Source organism: Equus quagga, chromosome 2 (genome assembly GCF_021613505.1).
Source record: "Equus quagga isolate Etosha38 chromosome 2, UCLA_HA_Equagga_1.0, whole genome shotgun sequence".
NCBI lineage: Eukaryota > Metazoa > Chordata > Mammalia > Perissodactyla > Equidae > Equus > Equus quagga.
Window position 1 is genome coordinate 17,544,369 of NC_060268.1, and position 20,632 is coordinate 17,565,000.

Genomic DNA, 20,632 nt, shown 5'->3' on the forward strand with positions numbered 1-20,632 from the left:
GGGTACATGTAAGTGAATTAAAATCTTCACATTCAGCTTCTTTTGAATATTACCTAAAAATTGTAAATTTTTATGGGCAGGAGTTGAAAATTCTCAATTTTTTTTTTTTAAAGAGTGGCACCTGAGCTAACATCTGTTGCCAATCTTATGTTTTTCTTCTTCTTCTCCCCAAAGCCCCCCAGTACATAGTTGTATACTCTAGTTGTAGGTCCTAATTCTGCTATGTGGGATGCCACCTCAATATGGCTTGACGAGCAGCGCCATGTCTGTGCCCAGGATCCGAACTGGTGAAACCCTGGGCCGCCAAAGCAGAGCAGGCGAACTTAACCACTTGGCCACGGGGCCGGCCTGGAAAATTCACAATTCAGATCACACTACGATGTGCGTCTGTCTTGTGATTTGCCACAGGACCAAATTACCTGATTGTGATGAAATGAAAGCTTCTTTTTCAGGGCAAACTTCCGTTTTGACTTGAATTTCCTCTAAGTCCTTTTTAATTGTCTTTTCTTTCATTGTCAAGTCCCATCTATGCCTAGTGAACTGATCTTTCCCATGTTTACGCCAAACGACTCAAATCTTTTGAGACAGGTGGCTAAGCCTGCCAGTCCGTGTGTGAGCTCACTAGGGGAGGTGTGTGTTTTGTGGAGCGTCCTGAGCTGGCTACTTCAGGTGAGCTGCGTGGCCTTGAGGGTCCCATGTTAGACGCCCCTACTCTGTACCACTCATTACACACAGGAGAAAAAAGAGACGTAAAGTGACTGGCTCAGGTTGATCCGTGAGGAATGGCTTGACAAGACTCCAAGCCTCCTGCTTTCTTAGCCAGGCGATTTCGAGCAGTAGAAAGAGGTGGATTTGGAGCAGACAGATGTGCATTCTATGTTTGGCTCCCCTATGTACCAGCTATGACTTTGAGCAAGGTACTCAACCCTCTGAGCTTTGTATCTGTCCATAAAATTGGAGCTGTACCATCTATTTGTCAGTGCTGTTGTGAGGATTAATCCACATAACTTCCCTCAGCCACCTGGCAGAGCAGTCCCCTTTCCTATTGACCTCTGCCCCTGCTCTCAGCATTCCCAGGGCAAGAATCAATTCCTCCGAGTAGAATCACCCCTGGGGAGAGGAGAGAACTGGTTTCTGAATCAGCCCAGCTGTGGGCTTGCTGGTCCAGACTTGCTGAGCTGGCCAGCCTGAGCTAGCAGCAGCTGTGGCCCTGGCAATGCTGTGGATGGCCACGCTGGGTAACCCAAACCAGGAAGATGGGGCTGAGCTGTGGACACTTGGAGAAAGGCCAAGCCTTCCCCAGAGACATTTTTAAAAGGCCCCAAACCTTTACAGGTCCCATAGAAAGGTTTCTATCTCAGAACTGTGGCAATAACCTTCTTTCATGTGAACTTAAGGCAAGCTTGAAAAATTTACTATACATTCATTGATGAGACTCTTTCTTTCTAACTTCTTTTTAAATGCAAAGACAACATGAAAAGCGAACACTACTTCATCTTTCATGCAGTTTTAACCTAATAAAAGTTTTGTGAATAAACATTAAATAGTTGAGGAAATGGGGACAATGCTTTATCTCCTCTGTATCTTAGCACCTCGATTAGCCTGGTTTCTCCACATCACGGTCTCTCCTTAAGCCCTGAGCATGAATCACTTTGATCCCTTTGACAGATGATGTGGTACTAAGGACTGAATGTGTGTCCTCCCACCCCAGAGTCCTGTGTTGAAGCCCTCATCCCCAGTGTGGTGGCGTTGGAGGTGGGGCCTTTGGAAGCCATTATGGGGGTGGAGCCCCATGATGGGATTAGTGTCCTGATACGGGTAAGAGACTAAGGCTCTCTCTACTGTCCACCATGTGAAGATACGAGAAGACGGCTGTCTGCAAACCAGGAAGTAGGCCCCCACTAGACGCTGCATCTGTCAACACCTTGGTCATAGACTTCCCAGCCTCCAGAATTGTGAGAAATCTATGTGAGTTGTTTAAGCCACTTGGTCTATGGCAATTTGTTATAGCACCCAAACATATTTTAAATTTTATCCTAGGACTAAGTCAGATTAGCTGATCACTACTCAACTATTATTATTTTTCTTGACCTGTGCTTTGCTACGATAGCACTGACTCATGGTAGGGTGGCGGTGCAGAAAGAAACAGTCCTGTGAATCTTGTACCTACTGTCAGGATGTTGTCTGTAACACTACAGATTCCTCTTCAGGAGGAAAAGCTTCTGGGCCTTTAGGATAGCAATAGTTTTCTCTTGACTGCCTTGATTTATATGATTGATCGCTACTCCTTCTTGGTGCTGAAAACTAGGAAGGTTGGAAACAAACTTAACACTTTTCCCTATTATTTAGAATTTTATGGGACAAATGTTTTGTATCTGTCCATTCTAGATGTTGTTAGTGTTTGTTGCCATTATATAAAGTAAGCGGGGATTTTATGTGATAAAATGTACACATGTGTGCCAGAAGGAGAAGAGACCTTAAAGTGGCTTTAAAATCTCCACTTAAAATCTAGAGGCAACATGGGAAACCAATGAACTAGGGGAAGGTAATTTCACAATTAAAATGCATACGAGTAGGAGATCCATGAACCAGTCAAGTAACATGTATTCTTAAACATACATATGAGTTATTATAATTAATAATTGAACATTATATTCAGACAGAGCTTTCCTTCCTTCCAAAGCACTTTCTTTCTCATTTGTCAAACATAACAGGAGAGAGAATGTACAATGTTAAAAATTTATTTCTGAAATGTTTTATTCTTTTAATCAGTACACATTATATTAAGTATAGAATTTCTTTAAAAATTAACAAATAACTCTAAGTTTCACTGTTAGGACATTGATATGGAGAAGGAAACATGGGGGTCTTTTGATTTTTCTTTTTACATTTATCCAAGTTCCAAGCAGATTCTCATATTAAGGTCCTTCTGTGTCATTTTTGTCCAAGTTGTGACAGCTAAAACAAAACAAAAAAACCACATAAAATCATACATATAACTTTTTTTTAAAAATCACAAAAGAAGCCTATGCATTCAACTATATTTGTAAACACCTTAAAAATGCATACTTTCAGCATGGTAAAATTTAGGCTTATTCCATTTACTGCATTCTTAGAATAATAATAATAAATTTTCAATGCTCACCACTAACTCAAATGTTCAGCATTTATACATATTTTAAAACTGAAGAGTAATAAACATTGTCATTGCAAAAAAATGTATAAACACTATAGGTGCAAATTCAACAAATGGAAAACAAAAACTGAGAATAAAGAAATTAATTCAGTATGAAAATGTAAAGAAAAATGTCATGTGTGACTTCACTGCTAACAATTTGATTCTCATATATTTTAATTTTATATTTCCAAAAGATTAAAAGGAAAAGAAAAGGTTTTCAATTCTGGAAGGCTGGGTAAACTCCTACTGACCCAATTCTCCCAGAGACAGCAATTATAAACTTTAAACAAAGACAAACACCAACTATCTGGAGGGAATGGAGAGCAACCGAAAGCAGGCAGGTTCTGGAAGAGAGTTGACACCTGGAAGGAGGGAACAGCACTGACTAAGTTTGCTGGTTCTGAGGCACCTAGCCTGGAGGCAGACCACAGTCGGTGCTACACAGGGCTGCTAAAACCCTGATAGAAAACCTGCAGTCTTTCTGGCCTGAAGAACCAGAGGAGAGAGATTGGAGTAACTAAAACCCCTGGAAAGTTAGGGGGAAATCCTGGAAAGGAGAGAACCAGAGTGAGGGAGCCCTAAATTCTGTGCAGAGACTCTTCCTAAACCTATGGTGAAACCCTGAACCACTCATGAATGAGAGACTCATAAGTGGGATTTAGCTGCAGCCCAAGAGGCAGAGTTTGAAGTCTGAGTCCAAAACAGTTCACTGCCTGCTAAAACCCCAAATAAACACTTTTTAGAGAAACAGAATTTGGTCTCCAAAACATAACACTCACAATGTTAAGGATACAATAAAAAATTAGTCAATACATGAAGAAACAGGACAATGTGACCCATTCTCTAGGGGGAAAGACAATGGGGAGTGATATGATCCATGTGTTGTGTTGTAAATAGTAGATAAGCTTTTAAAGGTAGTGATGACAATTATCCTCAATGAAATAAAGGAAAATATGCTCACAATGAATAAAAGAAAAGCAATCCCAGCAGAGAAATAGAAACTTTATCATAAAAACCAAATGAAAGTTCTAGAACTAGAAAATACAACACTATTCCAGTAGAATGGAGACAACAGAGGAAAGACTTAGTGAATCTGAATACAGAGCAACTTGTACACTCTGAAGAACAGAATCCTCATGGATCTTTGGGAAATATAAAAGGTTGGAAATGGAGTCCCAAAAGGAAAGGAGAGAGAAAATTTGGCATAAAAATATTTGAAGAAATAACTGCTGAAAATTCCCTAAGTCTGGTGAAGGTATAAATTTATAGATTCAGGAAGCTTAGTGGTCCCCAAACAAGACAAATACACAAGAAGTCACAAACAGATACATCATAATTAAATTGCTGAAAACCTTGGAAGCAGCCAGAGAGAAATTACATGTCACATAAAAAGTTACTTCGATTTGAATGACTGCTGACTTCCTATCAGAAACAATGGAGGACAGAAGATAGTGGAATAACATCTTTACAGTATTGAAAAACTGTCAATCCAGAAGTCTATATCCAGCAAAAATATCATTTAAAAATAAAGGTGAAATAAAAACATTATAATAAAAAAGAAAACTGAGAGGGGCCAGCCCAGTGGCACAGTGGTTAAGTTCGCATGTTCTGCTTTGGTGGCCCGGGGTTCACTGGTTTGGACCCCTACACACTGCTTGTCAAGCCATGCTGTGGCAGGCATCTCACATATAAAAAGTACAGGCAGATGGGCACAGATGTTAGCTCAGGGCCAGCTTTCCTCAAAAAAAAAAAAAAAAAGAAAAAAGAAAACAGAACTCACTGCTAGCATATATGAGCTACAATGAATGCTACAAGAATTTTTTCAGTCAACAGATGGAAATTAGAATCTAGAAGGGTGAAGAGCATTGGAAATCATATCTATGTAAATGCAAACAACTTATTTCTTTATGATACATATGATTGAAGCACAAATGATAAACACTGTCCACTGTCATGTGAAGTTAAAGATGTTCGCAGATGTAAAATATATGACAATCACAGCATAAATGCTGAGGGCATAGGTTTATATGTTGCAAGGTATCTACATTTAATGCAAATGGCACAATGTTAACAGTTAATAACTGTCTATGAACAGTTAAAGATGTATATATCATGATCTCTAGAGCAATCACCAAATTAATAACTAGAGATACAGCTAAAAAAAAAACTGTGGATGAATTAAAATGGAATTCTAAGAAGTGTTCAAATGATACAAAAAAAGGCAGGAAAGGAGGAACAGAGGAATGCCACATAGGAGACTAATAGAAAGCAAATAATAAAACAGGAGACCTAAATCTAGTCATATCAATAATTACATTAGATGTTAATAGAATAAAGACTCTAATTAAAAGGCAGAAATTGTCAGAATGGTTTAAAAAAATCCAACTATATGCTACCTATAAGATATATACTTTAAATATAAATTCATGGGCAAGTTGAAAGTAAAAGTTTTAACATGTCAACTGTAAGCATAAGACTAGAGTGGCTATATAAATATCAGATAAAGCAGACTTCAAGACAAAAAGCAATACCAGATATGGAGAGGAATACTGCATAATGATAAAAGGGTCCATTCATCAAGAAGTTACAACAATCATAAATCTATATGTACCTAATAACAGAGCTTCAAAATACAATAAACAGAAACTGACAGAACTAAAGGGAGAAAGAGACAATTCAAATAATGATAGTTGGAGATTTTAATACCATTCTCTCAGTAGCTGACAGAACTAGACAAAAAAAAAAATCAACAAAGACATAGAGGATCTGAGTAAAATGCTGTCAACTACCTTGAGCAAACTGACATTTATAGAACTTTTCCTTCAACTTCTGCAGAAGGCATGTTCTTTTTTTAAGTGCATGTGGAGTACACAGCAAGACAGACCATATGTTGGGCCATAAAAGGAATTTAAATAAACTTTGACACAATGGAGTTACGTGGAGAATGTTCTTTGACCACAAAGAAATTAAATTGGAAACAGTACGAATGAGATATAGAGAAAACACAGAAATACTTGAAAACAACAACAGATCTCTAAATTATACATGGGCTAAAGGATAAACCACCATGAAAATTGAAAATATTTCAAACAATGATAATGAAAACATCAGTATTTGTGGAATGCAGTGTTTGCTAAGAGTTTTAATTTTATGGCTTTAAATGCTTATTTTAGAAAAGAAAAACTAAAGTTAATAATAATATTCCAACTTCAGAAGCTACGAAAATAACAAAGTAAACACAAAGTAATCAGAGCAAAGGAAATAATAAAGAGTAGAAACCAATGAATAGAAAACAAACAATAGAGAAAAGTAACATTAAAAAGATTAACAAAATTGAGAATCCTCTAGTTAACCTAAACAAGAGAAAAGACTCCACTTATATGATGTTCTAGAACAGGCACCACTAATCTGCGGTAGAGAAATACCCAGATGGTGTTTTGGGGCAGGATTAACTAGGGGCAAGGCCTGGCTGGGAGAGGCTGTAAGGGAACTTTGTGGTGTGGTAGTTCTCCATCCTAATAGTGGTCTGAGTTACTCAGGCAAACACATCTGGCAAAACTCAGGAATGTACACTTGAGATGTGAGCATTCCACTATGGTAAATTTTAGCTCCACAGGGTTCAAAAAACAAAACAAAATTCAATAAACAATGAACTCTAGGTAATGACACTGGCACTGAAGTATTAAGGGGGAAGTGTACTGATATCTATAACTTACTTTGAAATTAATAAATTAAGCTGGAGCAATGAAAAGAATGAAGAGTGGATAGATGGGTAGGTATCTTATAAAGCAAATATAGTAAAATGTTCACAGGGAGTGTATATGTGTTCATGAAAATTCTCTTCAGTTTTTATGTATGTTTGAAATTCTCGTAATACTACTGGGCACTACATTAAGGTTAAAAATACAGGAACCACATAATGGGAGTGAAAAGAGTTGTGCTGGAAAATGACGCTGGGAACACTTGCTAGAAATGAGTACAGGGTGCAGTTATGATTTTTGTGGCAGCCAAGGCAAAGGAGAGTGGACATTTATTGATCACCCTACTGAGCATCCCAGGTAGTTAAAGCTTAAAAAAGATAAGGTCATTAGAATCACTGAGAACATCAGTGGGAACAATACGAAAAGAACGTATGGAGTCTGTATTCCTCAGCTACTGCTGTCATTAACTTTCAAGGTGAACATAATTCCATTTTATCCACTGAGCACATACTACCCCCCAAGAAAGTTACATAATTTCTCGGCCCAATTTGTGATATGCTGGGAAAGTCAAAAATGTGGATAATATATAAGGAAACGCTGAACTGAATTTTGCCTAATTGAGTACACTACTCCAATTTTAAATTTTCTGAATTTATCTTTTCATAGATTTGGGATATGGAAATAATGTTACTTATCAGTTTTCTTCATACTTGTCCATGGCAAAACCTTACATTCTCATATCTCTACGGCTTTTGGTTTCAGCTCATTTGGACGAATATAATGATTCTCTTGCTTTCTTTTGAAAAATACCTACAGCAATTTAGGGTATGTCAACAGAAGCAAATGAAAGACACACTTTACCTGTTTTATGAACTGTGTAGCATTAAAAAGTTCACTGCAGCCATATAAAATGTGTTTACCTTGTTTCCCCTGTAAAAGTCAGAGATAGAACTCAGATACAAACAAGTAACAGGTAATAGTTTCAATATTCCCAGGAAGAGGGATTAAACCTAGTGAGACCTTCATTATTCTGAAAGGTTTTTTTTTTTCTTTTAGTGTGGGTGTTGGATTTTAGTGTACAGACGTCTATCCTAAAATTGCATGGAATAAAGTGGTGAAATAGGCATAGTATTAAAAAAATGTATTATGGTACACTGCTGGTGCCATTCACACTGAAAATAGAAGGAATCTGATGACTGCCACATTTCACAGGAGCAACTATTATCTATAAAATGAGAGGCCAGTATAGGACCTGTACTACTTAAGAAAACATCCGCAGAGTTTTGTTATGCTGAAAGTAGGCTATGATGCAAGCAGCATGGATTGGCATTTCAGTCTCACGGGTGCAATACAGTATTTATATGTTACCATATCCCATTCCATTTTGTAACTCCTTATGAATTTCATTCCTAATTTTGACAGACCATTGGAACCCAATTACAGCAGTCAAAAGTTTTCTACTGGAGAATTTGGTAAGTCCTTAATGCTGAAATTCTTATACGTATCGTGAACTTGAAGGTAAATTCATACGACTTCTGAAATGCAAAAAGTTTACTTCAGAACAAAGTGAACGTGATAATTCATCAAGGGACAAAAGAAATATGGCTTTGTAGTACAAGAGAAGGACATTTCTCTGTGATACATAAGCTGAATAAACATCATTGAATAAACGTGCAAGGTGGCCGTCTCTGAGAACAAATAAAACAGTCACACCTTACATTTTTCCAAAATGAGATGGTACATGCAGCAATTATGCAGGTTCATATAACTGGGATTCCTGAGGCTACAGAGGATATTCTCAAATAAGGCACTAATAAAGGTAGCAGTCACAGCACAGAAGGATGAAGAAAGCATAGGGAAACATTAGAGGGGTCCAAAACTTCTAGGTGCAGCTCCCAGGTCCTATCTCAGTAGCACAGGACACACTTCATTTTCAACTGTGAACCACTAAGACACAGTGGAAATACCCTGGTCTTAGGGGAGCCCCAGTCTTGTCTAAGGAGGGGTCTACTATACCTTTCTGATCACATAGCCAAAATCAGGCTGCGTGACCAGGATCAAAAGCAGAAACAAGAAAACATGCCAGAAACCAGGTGCAAACCATCAATCTTTACATTTCCTATTAAACAATGCTGACAAGCTAATGTAAGTTGCCCCCTAGTCTATTTTGGACCCTAGCACAAGACTATATTAATCACTAGTTAGTACATCTCATTCAAGGGTGGCCAAACATCAGCACCACGGCTCCCAGTGTTCCTAGAGATAAGCAGAGGATTGCAATAAACTAGCTGAGATTAATCTCGTTCTTAAACAGTCCACACTCCCCAGCGCCCCAAACCTTGATCAAGCTTTCTTAATGCTAATCACTTGTCATTATTTTGCTTTTTGTATCTTTTCCAGCATTTATAGAACACAAAAACAAGGGTAAACACCAAAATACTAATCTTTTGTATCATCTAATGAGGTATAGGTTTAATTTTTAACATTGCAGTTTACCAATATTCCAGTGTAAACTTATTCTTAATTATGCACAAACTTGATACTTCCTCTTTCCATTAAAAACTGAACTTTATGAAATGTACCAATACCTTGATTCAATGTAACAATTATTAACTAAATCTATTTCATTCTCTAGCCAATCACCTTCCATCAAAAGAACAACTTGTGGTGGCTTTAAGTCAAATTCCCAATATATTTGGTCACTGATATTATCAAATTTTTTTCTTCTGGGGGTCAGCATTTTTACTCCCAAGTTGCTTTGGGATATCAGTGCATATTATTTCTATAACTATAAGGAGAAATAAAAGGCTACTTAAACACATATTCAAAACCTACTGTGTGCCTTAAATATTTCTTCAGAGCACCTATGAAAATGCCCGAGTTCTCAGACACCCTCAAGAGTTTGAACTGTGATTTCTTTTGGAAATGTATCTCTCTCTACAACTTCAAAATCTCTGGTAATATGTTATTGGAGGATGAATCAGATTTTATAAATTTCTAAGCTATACTTTTGCCTTGCTTTAATAAATATAGCTAAACAGGTAAATGTATACTCTCAAAATTAGACAAGCGAAGAAGAAGTTATTTATAGGACAAAGCATTGACTTTGGGTTTCATTTCTAGCTGGCTCTACCAGTATGTTTAAAACGTCAACCTCTGTGCAATTGTTCTCCAGTATGTCTCATGTGCAAGGACAGGGACATCTTCATTTCAGAGATGTGAAAGCCATTGTGAAGCACATTCATTCTCTGAGGCCACTAGAGTATTGTTTACGTATTGCATCTTTTAGACACACATTGTTATGACAAAGCCAGGGTCTTCTATGTACCAACTGCAGCAATTTTTTTTTAGTAATATTTTCCTCTTAATTATTACTTCTGGTAGTTCATTGGATGTTTCTGAGTGACCCAAAAGAACTAATGTGGCTTCCAGGAGTCTTTTGTACATTTGACAATGATGTTCACCTGTAAAACGTGTTATGCAATGTCAATGTGGTGATGACTACTTTGTGATTTCTGCAGAGATTATTGCTTTTGAACCTGGAATGGACTCAATTCATCTGATTCACTGTATTCTATTCACCAAAATGGAACTCACTTATTTTTTTGAAAGTTGAATCTTAGCCTAAGAGTACACTGGATTTTTTTCTTTTTTCCTTTTGACCCCTTTCACCCATTTTTCCCTCCCCCTACCCCCTCTGCCTCTGGCAACCACCAATCTAATCTGTTCTCTGTACCTATGAGCTTGTTTTTTGTTTTTGTTTTCTTTTCATATTTCACATATAAGAGAGATTATATGGTATTTGTCTTTCTCTGTCTGACTTATTTCACTTAGGATAATGCTTTTGAGGTGCATTCATGTTGTTGCAAATACCAAGATTTCACTCTTATTTATGGCTGAATAATATTCCTATCTACCTACCTATATATCTATCTATATCTCAAAATTTTTTTATCCATTCATCCATCAATGGACACTCAGGGTGTTTCCATATCTTGGCTATTGTAAGTAGTGCTGCGAGGAACATGGGGTGCATATATCTTTTCGAGTTAGTGTTTTCATTTTCTTCAGATAAATACCTGGAAGTGGAACTGCCAGTTCATATGGTAGTTCTATTTTTAACTTTCTGAGGAAGCTCCGAACTGTTTTCCATTCTAACAGGTGTGAGGTGGTGTCTCACTGTAGTTTTGATTTGCATTTCCCTGACAATTAATGACGTTGAGCATCTTTTTTACATACCTGTTGGCCATATCTTCTTTGGAAAGATGTCTATTCAGATCTTCTGCCCATTTTTTAATCAGATTGGTTTTTTGCTATTGAGTTTTACGAGTTCTTGATATACTGTGGATACTAGCCACTTATCAGATACATGATTTGCAAATATTTTCTCCCACTCAGCAGGTTGCCTTTTCATTTTCTTGATGGTTTCCTTTGCTGTGCAGAGGGTTTTAGTATGATATAGTCCCACTTATTTATTTTTGCTTTTAGTGCCAGAATCAAAAAATCATCACCAAGATTGATGTCAAGGAGCTTATGCTTATGTTTTCTTCTAGGAGTTTTACAGTTTCAGGTCTTACATTCAGGTCTTTAATCCATTTTGAGTTAATTTTTGTGTATGGTATAAGATAGTGGTTGAATTTCATTTTTTGCATGTGGCTGTCCAGTTTTCCCAATAACATTTATTGAAGAGACTGCCCTTTCTCCATTGTATATTGTTGGCAACTTTGTTGTAAATTAATTGACCATATGTGTGTGGGTTTACTTCTGGACTCTCTATTCTGTTCCACTGATCCATGTGTCTGTTTTTATGCCAACACCATCCTGTTTTAATTACTATAGTTTTGTAATATAGTTTAATTAATTTTATGAAATATATCCATATTATATGAAATAGCAGTTACATTAAACAAATCAGTTAGAATTACTGTAGTATTTTCTTTGTCTTTCCAAGGAAAACTGTACTTGCCCACTGTGTTGTGAACTGGCATAAATCAAGGGCCATGGCCACACTAGATAAGTCTTAATCACAAGATTCTTGCAGGCACAGCCATGTTTTGTTTCATACTATAAGGTTGTATTGACATGGGTTTCTAATGTCATGAGGCAGCTGTCAGACCTACTAGCTCAGTTTCTCCTCAATGGGGCTCAGTGATAGGAAAAAGATTAGGATTATTCACAACAAAGAAAACAATAAAGCTAAATGGGATTATAAAAAAAGAACTCTCAGGACAATTAAACTGGGTGGCTTAGTAGCTACTAAAAATTTAATGGCTCTAAACCCATAGCCAACATCATACTTAATGGTGAAAGACTGGATGCTTTGCCCCTAAAATCAGGAAGAATATAAGGACATCTGCTTTTGACTCTTCTCTTCAACATTGTGTTGGAGATTCTAGCTCAGGCAGTTAGGGAAGAAAAAGAAGGAAAAACATTCCAGGTAGGTTAAAAAGTGAAACTAACTCTATTCAGATAATGTGATCTTATAATATAGAAAATCTTAAAAATCCACTAAAAAACCCATTAGAACTAATAAATGAATTCAACAGGGTTGCAAGATACAAGAGCAATATACAAAAATTATATGGATTTCTATACACTTGCACTGAACAATCGAAAAATGAAACTAAGAAAACAATTCAATTTCACAATAGCATAAAAAATACATAGGAATAATTTTAATGAAAGAAGTGCAAAGATTATTCTCTGAAAACAAAAAACCCAACAGAAATGACAAAACAACAACAAAATTGTTGACATAAATTAAAGAAGATCTAAATAAATGGAAAACATCCCATATCATGGATCAGAAGACTTAACATTATTAAGATGAAAATACTCCTGAAAACTGATTTACAGATTCAGCACAATGCCTGTCAGAATCCCAACTGACACTGACAAGATAATTCTCAAATTCGTACAGAATTGCAAGGGACCCAGAAAATCTAAAACAATCTTGAAAAAGAAGGATAAAGAAGGCGGACTCACATGTCCTGATTTCAAAACTTACTATGAAGCAATGGTAATCAACACAGTGTAGTACAGGCTCAAGGACAGACCTATAGATCAACGGAATAGAACTGAGAGTCCAGAAATAAACCCACACATGTATGGTCAACTGATTTTCAACAAGGCTGCCAAGACCATTCAATGGGGGAAAAAACAGTCTTTTCAATAAATGGTGCTGGGACAACCAAGATAGCCACATGCAAAAGAATGAAGCTAGACCTTACTTCATACTATATTCAAAAATTAACTCAAAATGGATCAAAGACCTAAATGTAAGAGGAAAAACTATAAAATCATTAGAAGAAAACATAGGGCTAAATCTTCATGACCTTGAATTTGGCAAAGGATTCTTAGATACGACACCAAAAGCATGAGCAACAAAATAAAAAAAACAGATAAATTGGACTTTACCAAAATAAAAAAATCTTTTGTACTTTAAAGGTCACCATTTAGAAAGTAAAAAGACAATCCACGGAATGGGAGAAAATATTTGCAAATCATATATCTGATAAGAGACTTGTATCTAGATTATATAAAGAACTCAATACAACCCAATTAAAAAATGGGCAAAGGATCTGAATAGACATTTCTCCAAAGACACACAAATGGCCAATAAGCACATGAAAAGATGCTAGACATCATAAGTCATCAGGAAAATGCAAATCAAAACCACGAGATACTACTTCATACCTAGTACGATAGCTGGAATCAAAAAGTCAGATAACAAGTGTTGGTGATGATGTGGAGAAATCAGAATCCTCATACACTGCTGGTGGGGATGTAAAATAGTGCAGTCACTTTGGAAAACAGTCTGGCAGTTCCTCAAATGGTTAAAGACGGAGTTAGGATGCCCCAACAGTTTTACCCCTAGGTATACACCTAAGAGAAATGAAAACATATTCACACAGAATTACACTGGCCTTTTACCTATGGTTCCAGGTGGACAGCAATAGATTTTATCCAGAATAGACACTTATTTTGGATTTGGATTTGTATACCTGGTGACTGAAAGATACACTTTTAACCCTATTAGAGTCCACAGCAGAAACCGTTTCAATGTGGACTCCCTTTTTATTTCTCACTTGATGAAGAAAACCCATTTTGCTGCAGGTACAGTCACAGTGGGCTAAGACGTATCACATGCCATAGATTGACCTGTCATACGTCTTACCAGACACAACATAGTGGACTGACTGGAAACGGAAACAGACATTTGAAACACCTCCTTTCTAACTTGGGCACATCTCTTTTCAATAAGAGACAGAAATAATAGCTTTCATGATGGAATGTGTGTTAAAACATTAGGCATGTAATTAAAGGGAGGAATCAATGATGGACAGATTGTTGAGATGCTGCAGGAAAGATAAGGGAGGGAGAAAGTGGGGTAATAACAAAGGAGCCAACAAAAATTTCTTCTACAATTCTAAAAATTTTTCTCTTACTCTGCCTGATCCTGTAGTACAAGGACAGAGAGTATATTTGCAAGTTCTGAGGAAAGGATCAGCTGCAAACAGGACACCAAGACAATGCCTCTAAATCTGTCTGAAGAATGATGAAATGGGCTGTTTCTTCTTTTCATCTGCCTAAACTGGGATTAATGGCTTCTGCATCTTTCTTGACCAAGAAACAGGATAGTGCCATAAGCTCACACTTATCCACTCTACTTCATATGAATGGGAATGGACAAAGGAGAAAGCAGTGGCCAGTCTCATACTGCTGCCAGCTCAATGGATCAGTCGTCTTGCTGAATCTGATGGTCTCCTAAACCAGGGGCCAAGTTCTGGGTAAAAATTAATGACAAATGGAAAGAAGGAGAAGTCTTGACTCTCAAAGAGAGTCAATAAGTGAATAATACAAAAAGGAAAAGCTAACATGATCTTGGTACCTTGTAAGAGGCTGAGAGCAAGAGAATAACGCTCTTAGCTATATTTACAGATACCCATAAGCCCTGCAGAAATTGCCTCCTTTACTTGAAGCTGAAGGTCCAAGACAGGTCCCCAGAGGTTCAAGGAGGATTTAATCTGCAGTTACCCAAGTGATATGTTTTGATGATGCTCATAACATCTAGAGGATAAACACTTAGAATAATTCTAATGCTTCTTTTTCTTTTACAGGTTGTCATTTTACAGGTTTTACATATCCTAGAGGATCCCTTTGGGGAGGCAAAATTAGGATACTGTTGCTGCTCAAATGCATACAAAAGAATTTGCTCAACAACAGACCTAAAGCTAAAGACCATGGTGTCATATTAACCTAAGTGACGATATGTTAAGAAAGGTGCCTGGATATAGGCATATAAAATATCTGCTGCATGCCTGAGTAGTCATTGTGTCATGTGCCCTCCTACCTATACAACCATGTTTTTGTGGGTGGAGGGTAATAATCAAGGTAAAAAAAATACTTTGTAAATTGAAACCAAGTAAAGTATAACTTGGTGGGTTTACATACCTACCACTGATAGCCCTGATGTTCTTCTGATGAAAGTGATTGATCAGAGAAAGAACTAGATTTAGTTAATAATCAATTAGTTGTCACATTGAATCAATTTATTAATACATTTCACAAAATTAAAATTCTGTGAAATTTCTGTGGTAGAAAGAGTAAGAGTCAAGCTTGCGCATGATTAAAAACAAGTTTGCACTGTAATATTTGGTAAACTGCCATGTTTCTTTAAAGTTATACCTGCACTGAAGTAACTATGCTATACAAATGATTAGTATTTTGGTGTTTATCCTTCTTGTTTTTCTGTTCTATAAATGTAAAAAAAAAAAAAGATGCAGAAAGAATGCTGACAAGTGTAATTAAGCTTAACAAGGATGGCGGTGTGTGGAATGTATAAATATGGGATTAATTTCAGCTGGTCTATTGCAAGCCTGTGTTTATTCCTGGGAACACCTGGAACCAGTCATGTTGTTGATTGTTGGCCAAACCTGAATGTAACATACCAACTAGTGATTAATACAGCCCTGTCCAAGGGTCACAGATAGACCAGGGGACAACCTGTACTAGCCTGTCAACATTGTTTATAGAAATTGTACAGATTGACGGTTTGCAGTTACGTTTTCTTGGTTTCTGCTTTTAAACCTGGTCACACAGCCTGATTCTAGCTACATGACCAGGGAGGGGTATAAAAACAACCTCCTAGTACAAGATGGATGCTCCCCTGAGACCAAGGTATCTTATCTAGATCTCAGTGGTTCACAATCTGAAGATGAAGCATGTCCTGTGCAACTGAGAGAGGTTCCCGAAAGTTGTGTCTGGTAGTTTTGAAGCTCTTCTGCCTGTTTTTTTCCTTCTGCCGTACCCAAACCTCTACCTTTATATTAAAGCCTTACATAACACAGGACACAAGGAATGAGCATTACTTAATGTTAAGTGGATAAATAGAGATTACAAAATGTCATTCTAAGGATCGCCAATTCTTTTGCCCCTATATTTTAAACACCCTTTCCTTCATATCCTTTTGCTGAGCTGTCTGTCACTCCCTGCTGCTGACAGCTCTGAATAGCACTCCACCTCTAAAGCTCCTGTTTGCTGACAAAGCAGACATTCTAAGTTTGTTAGAAGTATATTGCTGATTTAAGTACACAGGATGGGAGAAAAGTGCTTATTATTCAGGCAAATGGGTCAGTAAGTCATTTCACCAAGGAATTCTTTTTTGGAAAAGGAGCTTACTTGAAGTCTCTAAACATTTAAAGTCAAATTAAGATATACAGCTGCGAAGTACGTTAATTACATCAATAAGATACACTATTTTCCAGTTCAAGTATAATTTTAGGCCAGAAATAAATGTGATAGGAATAGGAAAACAATGAACATATGGGCATTTTTCCCTATTTGCAGGATTTTACCTCTGGAAAAGGAGTTATGTAAGAACAGGAGAGTCACAAGAGAAAGCTAGGATTCTAAAGACACAGAACAACTATGAAACAGCAAATGATAAAAGAATAACGAGGTCAAAATGTACCTTTATGTAGTCAACAAGATTTTGATATTCAATGTAGTTGCCTCCTCCTACCACAAAAACAATTGCCTAAAAATGCAAACAGAAAAAAAATGTAGGTAAGTTGAAAGAAATAGTTAAAATAGTATTTTAACTTTCAAGCAACATGGTTTTTAATCTGGGGTCTATTCCATAACATAGGTAAGAAAATACTAGCCAGCAAAAGGTCACAACCTGAGCTTCTGATGCTACTTCAACTATAACGAAATTTGTTTCTAAAAAGTCTACAAATTTATAAATTTCTAATGTCTGTTGAGTGGTAAAATGAAGTAGAGATTTTTCGGAAACAATTTAGATGAAAGTAAACTTCATTCTTCAGTCAAGTAATAGCAAACAAATCCAAAGGCATTTTTGAATTTGAGGTTATTTATTGCAGGTAGGAAAAAGAGAAAACTTAGCATTTATATAATTTCTAGTACATGCTCTTTAATGTACTTTTATTGAGAAGCTTTTTTGTATTTCAAATGAAAATGTAGTCACAATATCTTCACAAAGGTTTGGAATCTCATTTTAGAAAAAAGTTTCATACACAATACTTTCACTGCAATCTTAAAGACTTTTTTTGTGAATTACTTAATTTTGTGTCAGTTATTTTTAAGCTTAAACTATTCTAAGCATAGGCAGCTTTATAAATCAGGAAAATACAGTTGCTAAGAATTTTTTCTTTTCAAGAATTTTAGGTGCACAGAAATGAATATATCAAGATTGCCATGCAGTAATTATACTAAAGTCACGTTCAGGACAAAGCTACTCTTCAAGACTGCCTGGCCACCTTTTCAACTTCCCTTTTTAGGGGCAGAGAATTTTTATACTGAACTTACCTCTTGGAATGGATTTTTGTTCCTTGGAACTGAGCTGTAACAAAGAAAAATCATAAAAAACTTCACCCAAGACTTTTCTTATGGAAAAAAAAGGCATGGGAAACACACACACACACACTCTCTCTCTCTCTCTCTATTAGATGTGTATTTACAATTCTTGGTCCATCACCCTCCTAAGCCAGGCAGTGAATTGGGATACAGAGGAAAAAGCTAGAAGAGCTACATGTTTCAGTGTCTAAAAGGGAATGGGCAAACCTGTTCACTTTAAAATAAAATTCTAGAGAAGACTGAGAGGGAAAAAGAACGACTGAGCAGCAGCTCCCACAAGGACTGGAAATCTGGGTATAAGATGAGTTGATAACATATATAAACTTTAGTGGTAAATTATGTGAAATTTTTACCATGCTCAACATATTATAGTTTGTGGGTATCTACATTTGTGAAAAAACTACGTAAACACATATATGGGGAGCATATCAACAATTTAGGGAAGAAAAGGGGGATGGGAAAAGGAATCTGCATTCAGCTGTAGCTTTTTTTTTTTTTTTTAAAGATTTTATTTTTTCCTTTTTCTCCCCAAAGCCCCCCGGTACATAGTTGTGTATTCTTCGTTGTGGGTTCTTCTAGTTGTGGCATGTGGGACCCTGCCTCAGCATGGTCCGACGAGCAGTGCCATGTCCGCGCCCAGGACTCGAACCAACGAAACACTGGGCCGCCTGCAGCGGAGCGCGCGAACTTAACCACTCGGCCACGGGGCCAGCCCCTGGCTGTAGCTTTTTTTAACACTTACAGATATTACATATTAATATCACATACATATTAACTACATATTTATATATTTATAACATATTTTAAAAATACTTCTTGGTGTCCAAGAACTCTTTTAATGAAATGCTTTTCAAGCTTTTATAAGTCATATATATATTTGAGTGCTAAAATAGGCTGTACAAAGACAACTTAGGTTTTCCTCACAAGCAATTTTTGAAAACCTCAGCCAAGAGCAGACAGGTATTATAACCTCTCCTAATTGTTCAGAGGCTGATTCCACAGTTCTATCATCCTTTCCTCACTTCTATGGCCTGTCTGAATATTCCTCAGAAGGGGCCAGAAGCCCACCTGACTGAAATGCCGCATTAGTGTTTAACTTCCAACTAGAGTGCTTTAAGTTCCTTTGAGAGTAGACCTGGGGTGAGGAGAGGCGAGACTTAAGTAGCACAGTATTGCTAGTTATTAATAACCCAGATCTAATTGTGATGAGATAGCTCAGGAAAAGGTTGAGTCTATTAAAAATGAAACTCTGACCTTCTCTGTGTTATCAATGCTAATATTCCTACTCATTATCATGCATAAACTACAGGTGGGATTAAAAGAATTCCTCGGAAAATTTCTAAGGAGCAAAATATATCTACTTGTTAGCCATATGTAAACACAAAGAAGGTAAAAACGTAAGCTGCAGAATATCCAGACAGGAAAAGAGCTGTAAACCCCCCTTTAAAGTGTATCATTAGTGGTTTTAGTGTATTTACAGAGCTGTGCAACCATCAGCACTGTCTAATTTCAGAACATTTTTATCACTCCCCAAAGAAGCCCAATACCCCTTAGTTGTCACTCCTCATTCTCGCTCTTCTATAATTTATTCTTTGTCAAATTCTCTCTTGCCAGCTGCAGCTGCTCTCAGCAGCTTCCTTTGCAACTTCAGCAGTATTTCTGGTAAGTTCAGAAATGAGAATAACCTTTTGAGTTAACAAAACAATCTAATAGTCAACTATGAAGTGACTAGATGATCTGTTCTGACTACCTACAAAGATGTGAACACTTGGAGAAAGCAAACACAAAGTTCTGAAGATCCCAAACATAAGGTCTAGGGAAGAAACCAGCTTCACCCACGTTTTGATGCTACACACAATCATTCCAAGAAGGCTTTCTCCCTCCCAGTTCTGCCTATTCTTTCTCTGTATCTTGTAGGCTATTTTTCATACACTATGAATTAAATCTTGAAAAATAATATCCATAATAAAGTAAATAAACATATTACCACACGATGTTTGTCATCAAATATAGAAATTATCTGTAGAATGTTTCACTGCCGTAAAGGAGTATTTATAGCAACGGTTCCCAGGGGCTTGGATTTTAGGGACCAGTTAAACAGAAAACAAAACCAACAAAGCAACTGGTAGCCAACATAAAGCTCCCATCTTTTCATTTGATCCAATAAGAATATTCATTTAAAAACGTACACCTGGGGCCGGCGCCGTGGCCAAGTGGTTAAGTTCCTGCGCTCCGCTTTGGCGGCCCAGGGTTTTGCTGGTTCAGATCCTGGGCGCGGACATGGCACCACTCATCAAGCCATGCTGAGGCAGCATCCCACATGCCACAACTAGAAGGACCCACAACTAAAAAAACACAACTATGTACCAGGGGCTTTGGGGAGAAAAAGAAAAAATAAAATCTTAAAAAAAATAAATAAATAAAAACATACACCTTATCCAAATTCCCCTCCCCTGTCTCAACTATCAGTGTTAAGTACAATTACCAGTGTAATGAGATTACACATACTGTTTACTTACCAGTTTTCTACATAGTTGCAATTTTTATTAATAAGCAATTATTGATTTATAACAAAAAAGCAACTAAATTATTTCCACTCTTGGCGGGAGTGGGGAAATCTACAACAAATTATATAAGACAAGAGCTGCTTACCTGTCATTGCCCCGCAGCATTTTTGGATCAAAATATCTATAGTCATCAGTTTCCTATTAAAAAAATAGAACTTTGCCATGACTATGGAATTTCTCTTTAGAAAGTCACAGTTTGGCTTAGAGTATTTTATTTCAATGACTCTATTAATTTGGTAGAAGGTGTAACAACCACCGCCGTTTACTGAGCACTTACTACATATTAAACATTATTCTAAGTGCTTTAG

General features: G+C 36.9%; 1 protein-coding gene across 1 annotated transcript in view; it reads right to left on the reverse strand.

The window, feature by feature from the left end:
* Nucleotides 1-2,725: 2,725 nt before the first annotated feature.
* Nucleotides 2,726-20,632, reverse strand: part of SCFD1 (sec1 family domain containing 1) — a 100,247-nt gene continuing 82,340 nt past the window's right edge. Inside the window, exons 21-25 of the mRNA XM_046653917.1 lie at nucleotides 20,410-20,462; nucleotides 17,710-17,743; nucleotides 16,853-16,918; nucleotides 7,741-7,809; nucleotides 2,726-2,958 (exon numbers count right to left, since the gene is read on the reverse strand). Of these exons, the coding sequence (XP_046509873.1) occupies nucleotides 2,935-2,958; nucleotides 7,741-7,809; nucleotides 16,853-16,918; nucleotides 17,710-17,743; nucleotides 20,410-20,462 (246 nt within the window). The 3' untranslated portion in view covers nucleotides 2,726-2,934. The remainder of the gene's footprint in view (nucleotides 2,959-7,740; nucleotides 7,810-16,852; nucleotides 16,919-17,709; nucleotides 17,744-20,409; nucleotides 20,463-20,632) is intronic.